At 34.1% G+C, this 14,820-nt stretch overlaps 1 protein-coding gene across 1 annotated transcript in view; it reads right to left on the reverse strand.

The window, feature by feature from the left end:
* Window positions 1–2,267: 2,267 nt before the first annotated feature.
* Window positions 2,268–14,820, reverse strand: part of Smp_152890 (hypothetical protein) — a gene marked incomplete at both ends in the record, with an annotated part of 56,917 nt that continues 44,364 nt past the window's right edge. Inside the window, 3 exons of the mRNA XM_018798689.1 lie at window positions 2,268–2,311; window positions 7,342–7,731; window positions 9,686–10,205. Coding sequence (XP_018653606.1) covers window positions 2,268–2,311; window positions 7,342–7,731; window positions 9,686–10,205 — 954 coding nt within the window. The remainder of the gene's footprint in view (window positions 2,312–7,341; window positions 7,732–9,685; window positions 10,206–14,820) is intronic.

Genomic DNA, 14,820 nt, shown 5'->3' on the forward strand with positions numbered 1-14,820 from the left:
CGAGTCCCCTAGGAGAGTTGGAAAACCCTCATTCCAACCAATGGTGCACATGGGGCTCCAATACCCTGAGGGAACATATGGCGTACGAATCAATCGTTGATCACCGGCTACTATGGGACTGCATCTCCTCACGATGCTCCACTGCCTTGTGGATCAGATCTTTCGGTCAAAGGCTCGGGGTGTGGGCCCCTAAGAAAACCACCTGCTTCAGTTTGGGCACCTGGGCAGTATCACAGCCCTCAAGCAAATCGAATAAGATTTGTGTGGCGCATATATATCTGGTGCTTCTTTGTACCAATATTTATGTTTAAATAAATAAATAACCAACCTGGTTAAAGCGCCGGACATACCGTCAGGTTTTCTGCTTTTGAGCTGTAAAGGGAAATATAGACGCATTAATTGTAGCTTCTCAAATGTATTCTTTGTTTACCTTAGTGTAATTTATGCACATAGTATCACTTTCAGTTTTCCATTTCCTCTGAACTCAGTGTCTCTGTGGAGATTAACATTGGAATGCAGGTACATCCATCTGACAAGTCGGAATATGCTAATCACTTTTCGAAATGTAATCACTAAGTTGTAGAAGTAATTAATTTTAAAGTTCGATGTCCCTAGGTTTCATATAGCCATTTATATCTTAACTTTATAATGTAGGTTTTTTAATAAGACAGTCCAAGAAAACTGCAAATAGGTTTATAAAATGACAGTTTTACCTCTTAATTATTAAAGAAATAATGATTGTTGCTGTACAAAACATAGAATTAAATTTTCTTTAGTTAATTGTTACATTATAATTAAAATGTCTATCAACAAAAACAGCTATTACTTACATTAACTTATCAAGATCGTCTATCTTTTCTTTAGGCTTAGTTGAATAAAAATAACTATTTTCACAGATGAATTCACTAGTCGATCTAAGCTAGACCATCATTGAAAACCTGAAAGCACTGAACGGTCGTTTCGTCCTAGCATGGGAATCCCCAGCAGTGCGCATCCACGATTCCACATGCTGGACTCAAACCCAGAACCTTCGGTCTTGCATGCGAACGCTTAACCTCTAGGCCATTGAGGAGTCCCATACTAGGACAAAACGGCTGTCTAGTGCTTCCATGTTTTCACTGATGGTCTAGCTTAGATCGACTTGCGAATTAAACTGTGAAAATACTACAATCTCAACAAATCCCCATACCGATAAATTGATTATTCTCTGCCGTATTATTATGATCTCCCTAATATGATGCTGTTCGAAAATTGCGCTTTATAAAGTAAACTCAGATTAATAATAGATATTCTATTGAAATCAGCAAATCATGTTATGAACTCATACCATTTATTTATTATTATATTATGCTTTACTGTGCATGTTTAACACTATATAAATTTGATTGTAAGGTATGTTTCAACAATTATCCAAACTCTATCCTGTTTACTCTGTCTAATTATAAGCAATATTATTAAAGTAAACTTATTGTGTAAATGATTGAGTAATCACACTGTTAATATGTATCTGCATAGTTGAAAGCATGAGTCAATTGGAGCTAGACCATCAAGGAAAACCTGGAAGCACTGAACGGCCGTTTCGTCCTATTGTGGGACTCCTCTTTGGTGGTCTAGCTTGAATTGACTCATGCTTTCAACTATGCAAATACTAAATCTCCACAAAAAAACCCCTTCTGATATTAATATGGATCTGCATTATCTTACTCACTAAAATAATTTATAGCTTGATTCATATAAGTAGTATTTTTATCATAAATTAAAGAATCATTGAGAACTAAAGCCTACTGAACAAATGTCACCTCTCAGCCCACTTTTGTTGTCTGTTTGTTAAGGATTTCTACGTAAAATATGTTATTTCATGCAGAATGTTTTCTATTTTACACACAAACACACAGTCAGTTGTCATGCACAATACCAACGAAATAATCAATTTGTATTGTATGCAAAGAGAAAACTTTTTCTATCATCAAGGTGATTTATAAAATAAAATTAATATAAACTAATACCAATATAATGGAGTATTCGAATAACGTTTTACTTTTTACAATTAACTATCATTAATTCATTATAGTGTGAAGGTAGTTTTGTCTAGTTTAGTAATATTAGTAATAATAGTAATATCAAAAAAAATTATAAAATGTATCATAAGTTTATACAGTATTATTTGAGTATTCTTTGAGACTGAGTTCAGCTTTTTCTCATCCCTCGATTATCCTACCTCTCATTCCTCTTCTTCTAAACTGATTATAATGTTCATGATGATAATTTTAGCCATTATTTATGGAAATAGAATTGAAAGCCATTCTCATTGCTGTAATGGTCAAATTAAGAAAAAAATAAATAAGAACAAAGTATAACTGAGGAAATCAATTGTTGTTTTTTCTTCTATCATAGTATCATTCTTTCTGGTACTTTTTTTCAATTATTCACCTTTTATGCCAATTAATTAATTATACGTATTTATTTGCTCGGGTTTGTGACAGATTTTAGTTGTTTGGGAACTACTGTTACTATTCGTCCACCTGAACAGAAGTAAATTTAGAGGAATTAAAACTGTCAAACTAATGGTTATTAGAAGAATTTCTGAGTCATGATTGAGGTAGAGTTCAGCATAAGTGTGCCTTAGCCCGAGTCGACATACAATTTCGGGACAACTAGATGAAATTAATGAAATAAATAGCGAAAAAGTTGAAATATTATTAACAATAATGAGAAATATTATATTCGGAAGGATAATGGTTTAAAAACAAGACTTGTGTCATCATCACTGCACATGCTTCTACTGACTCTGGTTTGCATTTAAAAGGTTTCACAAAAAGCTTTTCGATCTCCTTAGAAAAGCTAAAATGATCAAATGTAATTATAGCGGGTGATTTTAATGCACAAATAGGTGGTCTAAACACAACTAAAAAAATTTTTTGTGTGTTTAACGGTGTCCCAGATTAGCGAACAGAACGGCTATTGTTTGCTGCTAACAGGTTTTAGCAACCGTTTATTTTTAGCTGGAATCAACTCAATACATAAGTATCCAGACATAAATACACTGTCTGACGTGGTGACCTCCGATCTGAACTTAACAACGGACCAGATTATTTTACATCGCCATCACTCATCGCTGGTGAGACTCGACAGAAGAACTCCGCTAGTTCTCAAACATATGCTTAAACTTTGATCACGCTTCAGTGTGAGAACACGTTTGCCTGTATCTTACTATGCACAGGAAAACTACAATATGTCCTCTTAGAGTTCCGCTCATCATTGGGAAAGTCAAGAGCATATTTCAGAAACAACTAGAGGACGTCTTAGTCATGAAAGTGACGTTCTCCCCAAAGTATTCTGGCATGATATTCAAACAGCTGTGCGACCAGCGTCGATATCTTCTAGTGACTTACACTAAGAGGTTAAGAAACACTGATACGCTTCATTGGTGTTTTGTGAACTGATAGGTGCTCGGAAACACACCCAACCAGGTTCCAAACAGTGAGGAGCAATGACGACTTAATCATAGATCGACAGAAAGTCTAGTCAATTATTGTAAGCAGTGATGGGTGAAGAAAGTAGCGGAAATTGTCATTGGTATATAGCCTTTTAGAATTATTAAAATAAGCATTAAAAAGTCATTCGTTAGTGAGATCATATCTGTAAAAGTTGAGACTGTGATCTAATCTCAGCTCAAACAGTTAATGCGATAGGTGAAGGACCGACACACAGTTTAACGAGTCTACATCCACCCTCTAGTCACTGTTTGTTACAACACAACCTAAGTGGGATATCAACAAAAGCCTTCTGGCTCCCCATGAAATTAAAACGGCTATAGCTTATCTAAGATCGAGAGGGCAGAAGCCCTGATAAATTGGACCTGGAGATCTTTAAGGATGATGGCCCAGTTTTAGCAGTTAGATTGACAAGATACTAGATAAGATTAGGAAACTGGACGTAATCTCACCTGGCCGGTCTTGATAGCTAATCGTCCTAGTTTGTAAGAAAATGGAGAGAGCTTTATATAACCACATAGGTATCAATTTGAATAATACAATATCTAGACTGTTAGCTTCAATAATCATCAACCACTCAACTATTGCTCGTAAATCGTAAATTAGGGAGGAATAGTCTGGTTTCAGATGTAGATGTGCTAATCGATCATCCACTTTTCTTCTGGTAATGAAGGACAGGCATTTCTACCTATTCCTGACTGTATTTGTATTTTTTGACTTTGGCAGCGTTCGACTCTGTTAGGAAAGTTTTCCCGGCAGTATCTCCCATCAAAAGGGGTATCTAATAAGTTCATCAACCCTACGAAGGTTCTCTATTGCCAGTCGATCTAGAGCGTTTGGCCGGTCGTCACCAGAACTGGTAAGAAAGTGTTGTTCTTTGAGGTTACCCACTTTCTCAATTTTGTTAAACTCTGTCACTGGCATTGTTTTAAAAATAATGATTCCGGCCTTTGACTTTTCGGAGATTGATATCCTACCAAAAGATTTACTTGTTAACTAAAAATACGCAGATTGTCCTGCTTGATGAAGACTGACAAAATTCAAAGTCTTCTGATTACCTTGAGCAACATTCTAAACATAATTGAGAGGAAACTTGCCCTCCTCCTCTGAATGCAAAGTGTTACATCAAGATTGGTCTGGATTGATCATAGAAAGTGAAGTAGTTGAGCAAATCGACCGATTCATCTACCTTGGAAGTTTGGGATGTAAAACAGTATTTCAACCCCCACACAAATCGAATGACGAAGTGTGGCTCATATATATTTGATGCCTCCTTGTACCAGTGTTTATGTGTTTAAATAAATCAATCTTGAGAGTCTCACAAGCCGTAGTGGATTAGTGTCTAGCGGAATCTCAGCACAGAATTAGAAATCTTGACGCTCAGTGGTGAATAGATAAGGTTGGAAGAAAGCTAGTATCGGCTTAGACCAAAACTTGGTAACAATCCATTCAATTTTCGATAATTTGAGTAAGTCATATAGGTAGCTGCGGACGACCCGGTTATGGCTTGCACAGTATCCAAAACCAGTGTTTGAAGATGCTGAGTGATATGGCTTTGTATTTGTCTTACTGGCAGCAAAAAAGTATCGTATTAAGTGGACTATCCGGGGCATTAAAGCCGCAACGTGACAAACAGGATTCAGCTACTAATGGATAATGGGCATTTTGACTTTGAATACTAGTCATTAATAATATTCCTGTTAGAAAAGATATTATTTGTAACATTTCTGTGGAAGGGAGGTTTGGACTGTTATTTACGTCTTCGAAATGATAGACTCCTTTTTAATGCGTAACAATAATTCTAAGCCTCATAGCTAAAAATTCTAGTAGGTTGGGTCGTAGCATTCAATATCAACTATAACTTATTCCTTCACTAGCTTACTTGGCTCAGTATTCACGCGGCAAACATGATCTAGCTAGATAGCATAGTAAGACTAATTAAATGGTGAACCATTTATTTATAATATTATGTGAAGTATTTTCCATTTATCTCAATTACTATGATCAACAAGAAATGTTTGAATAAAGATTCGATGTTTTTGAATTTATTTTATTCTTTACTCTTTTTATAGGTCTGAAAAAGATCAAATTCCATTGATTGTTAATCGATCTAATCATATATAGCCTAGTTCTCTTCGAATAAGACAATACACAGAATATTTTTATATACAACAACTATTCGGTCCAGGAGTGTTTAGAAACTTAAAAATTCATCAGTTGATCGATTGATGTTTATGGAATATTCTAATAAGATTGTTTCATTTGTTTTAAAAAATAGAAAAAAAAAACATTGAAAAATAGGATAGCCGTTAGAAATATGTTTTTTTAAAATTTTTTTTCTATCAATATATTTATTGTTTCAATATCAGTTTTTTTCCTATTGTAAAGTTGAAAATTTTAAAGCATTAGATGTTCTTCTCTCTGTTTTGGCCATAAACTATATTTGTACATATGAACATATTTTCATAGTTGAAATCATGAGTCAATTGAAGCTAGACCACCATGGAAAACCTGGAAGCACTGGACGGCCATTTCGTCCTATTGTGAGACTCCTCAGCAGTGCTCATCCACGATCCCGCCTCGCGAGATTCCAACCCAGAACCTATCAGTTTCGTGATTTCAACTATGAAAATACTGAAATCTCCACAAAACCCCTTCTGAATATGAACATATGTCGCCTCATTATGGGTTCACACTAGTAATAAATTCCAAATGTGGATGAGACACTTAATAAGGGGATTTGGGTTTTTAATGGTTCTTCAACTTCTCCTAGTCTTCGATGAAAGTACCTTCAAATTCCCAATAAAGTTGGTTTGACGTGTAATATAAAAAAGCACAATCTAATGACTGATATTTTGACTTTTAATCTGGTTCCCAAAGTGAACATTCAAGTAAGTTGATATCACTCGCTAACTAGAATACACGTTCTTCCACTTGATTTTGTGCTACACTTCAGATGATGGTTCTTGACTACTCAAATCGAAGTGGGATCCGAATGTTTGATAGATCAAGTGGATTATTCAGTAATTTATTGCTTTAATTTTAAGGCTATAGATGATTGATTCATACGGCTAACTATAAAATAATGTCATTGAAATTACAAACCACCATTGAAAACCTGGATAATGGGTGATAGATTCAAACCTATTTTCATTCAATTAACAAAGGTCGGGCAACAAAAGTCGTACTGTTGATTCTCTTAAAATCGATATATCTGTTATATCCGGACGAATGGTATCCTCTAGCAATTACTTATGGACCAATATTATACTATATTCTTATTGTATAACTATTATGTGATCATATTATATATATATCCTTCATTATAAGGTTTTATTTGACCTATTGACTATTATCATACGATTTAATGTTCTTAAGATATTTCCAACTTATTAATAACAGTTTCTCACAATCACGGTCACTTTTGACTTGATCTTGTATAAATGTTGTTTTCTATTTCTGGTCTGATGTGGTCTGATTTTACTTGTATATAAACCAAGTATGTTTGAAATATATGATTCGTATTGCGGAGGCTGAGATTAGTGTTCTAGACTTAACAGACAGAGCTAGGCGGATAAAGGATCAATCGAAACTTTAGGCTGCTCGTACTGGTGTATGCATCATTAGCTTGTTCGTATAAGTCAACGCGATAATCGTATAAGCTAAAGACATAACAGTATCCCTTACAATCTTGTTACTGTTTTATACTGTTATTAATTTAAGTACTGATATATTCCAGGTAACAAGTTCAATCATACTTCTAATAAACAAAAGCTTATTTAAAGTTAACTTATCAATAACAAATTCGTTAGGTATTTTCCACACACACACACATATGTGAACTTACCTTGTTTTAAAACATCAATCCATAATCTGGTCAATTCAGAGGATGGAGCCATTAAAAAATATGTATGTAGTATAGTCTCTAGACAAAATAATGTTTCTGTTTTCTCTGTACAGTTTGTTTGTTTTGTCATTGTATTGTTTATGGTTGTTTTCTTTATTTGTTCTTCATTAGTATCCGAAATAGTTGTATGTTTATCTTGTTGAGTAGAACTTTTAACCTCGTGATGATGATTGTTATTATCAGTATTATTGTTACTAGTATTTGTGTTTAGTAATGTTGAAGAAGTTTTCTGAGATATTCTAGGCGATAATGAACAAGACTTTTGACAATCTAATAATTGATCTGTACTACTTTGATGTATATCTTTAATTGTCGAAAAGTTTATCGTACCTAAATTAATGAGGAAATATGTGACAACATTGTTAAATACATAAAATAATGTTTTACAACATTGAGAAATGATATCAGAGTAATTGACACCAAGAACCAATAGAGATCTATGGATCAGTGGACAGTTGTTTTCACTCTAGTTTCAGATTCTTTAGAAGTGCACACCCACTAGTCCAAAAGAAGTGATGCAGTTACGTGTGCAGTTACGGGTATGAGGGTTAATATCAATTCCCGGCTGCCACACCGTGGAAGGGTTCTTCTAGAGGTACCTGAAAAGGAAGTCGGATTAGTGTTGGTCTTAACGACCTGGGAGTGTGACCGCAGTGCCCGAGGGACAACTGCTTGAGACCGGTCACGCACGGCTTTTTTGTGGGGGATTTTTGATGTTTTAACTCCGTTCTTCAAAGGACCTTACCGCCGTAGACGGATATCCGTGGGATTAGACGAGGTATGTATTTTTAGGGTCGACCTTTTCTAACCCCACCCCTCCTTGTGGGAAGGCAGCATCGCTGTTATGCTTGTTGTCTGAAGGAAACACCTTACTACCTTCACACCTCTGTACATTCGGCACTACGACTTCGTCTTCGGACCTTGGGTTTGCTGCTTTTAGTCTTACCGCTCTTCAACCGACCTGTCTGGCATGGTAGGACCTTGAGGAACGATTGTTCCAGCCAGTGTAGCTCGATTGGTTCATCACGATAGACAAGCCCGACCACCACGTCAAGGTAACAGCAACGGTCGGGAAAACAAGTGATGCACCAGTCCAGTGCTCTATTGTCTCTGTTTGAGTTACATTTGTTTCTGATGACAACTATCGTCAAATCTTGAAAGATCTCTGTACCCTAATAAATGAAATAGTATAGTATAAGTTATCGAATAAAATCTTGGGAATACAAATAACTAATTGAAATCATAACTTTTGTTGTTTAAGAAGTAGTGATACCGACTAGATGGGAGGAGGATTCTGAACTTGGGGCTTATTGCTTTATATCAGATTGAAAGTAATGCAGTATTTGTATGTTATTAGCAGACTGTGATGAAGTGAAAACGTATACATATACTTTTTTGTTATCAAGCCTATGAAAATAGCTTATAGAAAGAATCAACTTAGTGAAAGTTGAGTATTCTTGAACGTGAAGTAAAAAAATTCATAACTAAACCTATTACATGGGAACTCATCCCTCTTATTAAAAAGGAATATAATGCCATCACAGTATTGATAGTACGACTGATCTTGTCAATTAATAATAATATTGGAATTGTCGCTAGTTTATTTGACTGAGCAAATTTTAAATAGGATGATCCAAACAGACTTCTCTTGATAATACGCGAACCAACAACAAATATGGCTGCAACCTCTAGAACTTCAATCTCATTGATCCATTAAATATCAGAATGTGAAGCCTAGAATATGACTGCGAAAAATCTGTATTTAGGATAAATATCACTATTTACATTTTTAAGCAATCTGTAGTTGCAGTGAAAAGTGATCGAATGGTTTGTGCTGATTGGCCCTCTAACAGAATAAATTGTTCAGTGAAGTCGTTCTCATTACATAGCTATACATATCGAATTCGGGAATAAAAGAATTCCCATCTCACTGATCAATGATCTAAAATGTTGATTTGTGCTTCAAACGCCTCCTATCATAGAGCCTTTCATTTTGTGCTTATCTTTCGAGTGATCGTAGTTAGCATACCATTTTAACATATTACTTTAAATGATTACACCATATATAAAAGCTTTGATTTATCTCGCTACTTTTTCATGTGAAATATTTACATTAACCATTGGAAGCTCATTTGTTTGATGTTGTTTTTTCTTGAGAATACAAGTTTGAATCAATTAACTGTTATACTGAAGTTATTTAGAAACTAAAACCTCACTACTAACAAGTAAGATAAATTTCAAAGCAAATTATTTCTAAATTGAATAATGAATGTTAAAATCTTACATTCAATTCGTCCACATCCTTTTCTTTCGCATATGAATATCTTTTGTTCTAACATATCACATGACAACCATTTACGACACCATCTTGCATTGTTTGAACTACGTATTATGATTCGTTTGTTATGCTTTTCATTATCTGTATTAGTTATTTGATTAGACGATGTATCATGTACTCGACGCATTATTGAATCCCATATATTACTATTATTTCGTTGACGACTTGGCTTTTTCATAATCCATAGATAACCACCGCATATTCTACTGGTTAGAATAATCTTGCATTGGAAATAATCCAATGATTCGTTAACTGTTGATGTTTTTTGTGCTCGAGTAGTTCTTGATGTAAGCCAATTACCAAGTAAACTTGTAAGGCATATTCCCCCGTGTTGTTCAGGCGATACAGTTGTATCGGATGTTTCTATAGCTAACTCATTAATTGGATGATGAAGAGTTTGTAAGTAATCTCTTAGATTAAATGAGTAGTCTGACTTTTGTTTGATATATCGTTTAATTTTATGAGCCTAGTTTTTAGAATAAAATTAAAAAAGAAACACATTTCAGTTCTGTTCTGAATATCATCAATGTTTGCATTTATATGTAATCCGTTTTAAACATTTACGAAATAACTCGTGTTTATTTTTAAGGTGAAACAAAATATCATTAGATGACCATCAGATAATTACCGATAGTTCTGGGAAGCATCATTGATAAACAAGGAGGATCGGATGCAAATGTAAAGGCGGGGATTGGCAAAGCAAGGGCAGCATTTCTACAATTGAAGAACATATGGAACTTAAAACAACTATCAACTAACTTCAAAGCGAGAATCTTCAATACGAACGTCAAGACAGTCCTACTATGCGAAGCTGAAGCGTGGAGAACTACTTCATCCATCATCAAGAAGGTACAAGTATTTATAAACAGTTGTCTACGCAAAATACTCAACATTCACTGGCCGGATACTATCAGCAACAGCCTTCTATGGGAGAGGACAAACCAACTTCCAGCTGAAGAGGAAATTAGGAAAAGACGTTGGAAGTGGATAGAACATACATTAAGGAAATCACCAATGTGCATTACAAGACAATCCCTAACTTGGAATCCTGAAGGGAAGCGGAAAAGAGGAAGGCCAAAGAACACATTACGTCGGGAAATAGAAGCAGATATGAGAAGGATGGATGTTAACTGGAAAGGGTTGCCCAGTACAGGGTTGGATGGAGAATGCTGGTGTGCGGCCTATGCTCCTCCACGAGGTTTAACAGGCGTAAGTATGTAAGTAAGTAAATAATGATCTTTCTGAATTCTTCTCATCGTACCAAACTTCACTTCCAGTCATAACAGAGATGACATGAATCGATCACATCATCATATATGATAGATTGTCAAACAAATATTTTCAGTTCGTTTCACCTCTCTCAATACAGTGGTATTGTTATTCGATGTGTAATTTTTACATGTAAATCAGTTATTTTGACCATTAATACACTCATAAATACATATTTCGGTAAAATGTTTTTACAGAGTACTAGTTTAACCAGTTCACTAAGAGAAGATTCATTTAAAAAGCAAACTTAGTTTATTTTAGCGGATTAGTTTGATTTTTCCTTCGATCAAATTCTCAATAACCTCTACGTATGAGTTAAATTTTATTTAAAATATTTAAGTAATTAAAGGCTGGTGATTTTGTTAACATGAAACCAATTGTGAAGCATTGACATACCAAAGAAAAAAAATTAAATGAAAGGCAATGATATATTGTAAATGTGGAATGTTAAAGAAAATAAGGAAACTAGTCCAGAGTGGATCTCTAAGCTGTAAATTATGTTTTTCTTGTAAGTAATGCCAGATTAATTTGATGTATTCCAACAAGATATTTAAAAGATTTATGTATAATTCTATTAGGGTATATTACTTAATATTTACGATATACCACATTATCAACATTTCGATATCATTCAGGTTAAAAGGTTTATTGGTAAGCAAAGATGGATAGTGGTTAGCAGTGGAATCCAGGACGCGCGTTTCGTCCTATTTGGGACTCGTCAGCTGGATGTACCTGCATCTCAGAGTTGATGTTCACTCTGGGACTCCAACCCAGTAGCTTTCGCTTCAAACGCCATCGCGTTATCCACTCGGCCACTGAGTCCTGACAGCCACTTGCTTGTGCATTGGAGTGAAGTTTGATGCTTGTGAATTAAGGCAATATCGAGGCAATACGCACAGTATGCACATATGCCAATTAGAGACTGACCAGTTGCAGTCCTAACACATCGATGGGAAGATTCAAATAAACAATACTAAATGAATTTAAAAGGTTTATTGTTCGTAATTTTGACAAACGTTCACACTGTCACTACACTTGTCTCCATAGCTCCTGTAAAGCTTTTTATTTAATCGAGTAGTTGATTTTATGCATATACATTAATTAAGAAAGATGAAACAATTAGCTATCGTCGTAACAATTGCTATCTCATACCAATGGTTTTTATCGAATTTTCTCTAGGAGTATTAATCCAACCATTCGACTTTAGAGTTCATTCTGTCTTAAATGGATCTACATGGAAAATGTTTTCAGTACATTCGGCTAGTTAAATGTATTATAGTCTTGATTAAATTATGCCTCTAATATAGAGGATATGAAGCTATTACAGTTTGTATTTTGTTTGTTTTCTATGTTATTTTACGAAAAACAACCGACGGTTTTACTATTCAAACGTTATTTATTTTGCGATATACCTGTTTTAAGACTGCTAATAAACCAGATGAGTTTGTTTCATACCCTACGTCGGTCATTATGCAATGTGTACTAGAATCTTAATCAGAATAAAACAAAATCCCAATCTAACACTGACAGATTTTAATAACGAGTATAGATGTATTATTATACTAAAAATTGACACTAAGATGATTGAATGTCCAACTATTGATCTTTCAAGTCATATTTTTAGCTCTATAAATGATAGTTCATTTGACTCGCTGAAAATGTCTTGCTCGAATAGTATTATGGAATGTCCAAATACTAATCATACGTCTACTTTCACAACAGATCATGCTTCATTTGGTTCTCGCTAGTTTTCGTTTTGGGATCGTATCATTAATCTTAATGTTTCAAATCATGATTAGCAAAGACTTCTCTGCTCAAATCGTATGTCTAATGTTCAAAATTCTAATATACATCGTTTTCTAAAGTCTCTCATTAGTTTCTAGAACTGCTGAGTAAGGAGTTTCTATTGTATCTCTCCATTTAACAATCACAAATGTGCAAAATATGGAGCCATAGGTCACAAAGAAGGATTTTGTAAACACAGCAAACTCTTATCACATATCAATTATCAAGTTTAAAAATAAAAATAAAAATATATAGATGTATAGATAAATGGGTGTTTATCTGTTTCTGGATTCGGTTAATGCTTTTCAATATCAGCTCCTCGACACTTCGTACTACGGCATTTGATTCATTTCAATTTCTGATAAACTGAGCGTTTTATAGACTTATGCGTCTCTAATAAATCGTGCGCTTATAGAAAGTATGAAAGCATCAGTTATTTTTACACATATTAACTATATGTAGCATGTTACCACCTGTTTCATTAGCATATCGTTTGACTGACATCTATATAGTGTCAATACAAACTGAGTTTTTTGTAATTAAATAATAGGCATTCCCATTCTCTAACTTCATGAATTAACCTGCTTTCAGAAAACTCATCAGTGGATCTGCAACTACTCTACTTATTTATCAGTAAGCCTATTTATTAAACACAAAATAAGAATTTATGCACACTGGAAGTAATCCACTACACATTTCGATTATTCCAATAAACGAGATTAAATTCGACCAAATAGTATTGGTGTACATTTAAGTGCTGAAACACTTACACGTCATCAACTTCAATCACTTCTCAATTCCTTTATGTTCAAGTCAATTAAAACTCACTGGATTAAATTCTGCCCAACTAATTAGTTCACTGAATTAGTAATAATAATATCATGCATAGAAGGTTTCAAATTAGTTTATAGTTGGTATCCCCTGAAAAACACTATAATGATATATACGTTTTTGAAATAAAAACAAACAGACATCTTACTTGGTTTACTTCCATTTGATTTTTTATTTTATCAATTGAATTTAATGATTTTCTAATTTTTGTTGATGGATTCAATAATCGATTGGTACTTTCTTCTTCTTCTTCTCTTTCTTTTTCTCCTTCTTTAGTTGTATCATTTAATGATGTTAATGATCCTCCAGTGAGTATATGCGAGTCATGATTCTGTGTTATAGTTTGTTTTATTAATTGACTAGTTTTATTATTCATTGTCCTTGATATCTTATGTGGAAATATCTTTCTTTGATTTAATAATTTTTCATTATTTGTATCATTTATATTGACATAATATGGCGGTGGTAGAGGTCTTTGTTTAGAATCGGTCAAATTTCGATTTAAAGGCTGTTTACAAGGTGTATAAAACCAAAAATAAATATTTTTTTCTAATTATGCGTCTGTTTTATAATTCATGGCTATTGATAAGTCAAAATTGAAGCAAACAGAAAAGACTGTCAAACGGAAGAGAGATAACTCACAATAACGAGGTAATATTCAATAAAAAATTCTCAAAAAATCCTCTCATCAATGCACGTCGTGCACAAAGTCAAGCACACTAACCTTCCTACCGGAAATGAAATCAATCTAACAGTATACATTATTCGGTATAGGCTAATTCGTGATAGAATTTCGTCGATTAGTATTGGTGATCAGTTCCAATTCGCTAGACTCTACAGATCATGGGTTTTCTTTAGATTTTCAGGAAATGTAATTTCAGATAAAATTTCGCTGGTTACTATCAGTAAAATTGTTTGTATATAAGTATTACTTGATTTGGAGCTTGTTTTCATAATGCAGTGATATCATATACGGAGAGAAAATGTCTGTCCACTTAAAGATAATAACATCGTAAGTTCACTAATGAAAAGACAATTACACGTCACTAGAAGTCGACCAACTTGTGATATTTCTCTTAGAAGACCTATAGACCTTGATTTCAAACCTGCATGACTAGGAATTTATATAGCAGAGCAGAAACATCTAAACTGTAGTAGATGGATGTTAAAAAGATTTCTAAACGAATCAAATATTT

The sequence above is a fragment of the Schistosoma mansoni genome, chromosome 7 (genome assembly GCF_000237925.1).
Source record: "Schistosoma mansoni strain Puerto Rico chromosome 7, complete genome".
Lineage (NCBI taxonomy): Eukaryota > Metazoa > Platyhelminthes > Trematoda > Strigeidida > Schistosomatidae > Schistosoma > Schistosoma mansoni.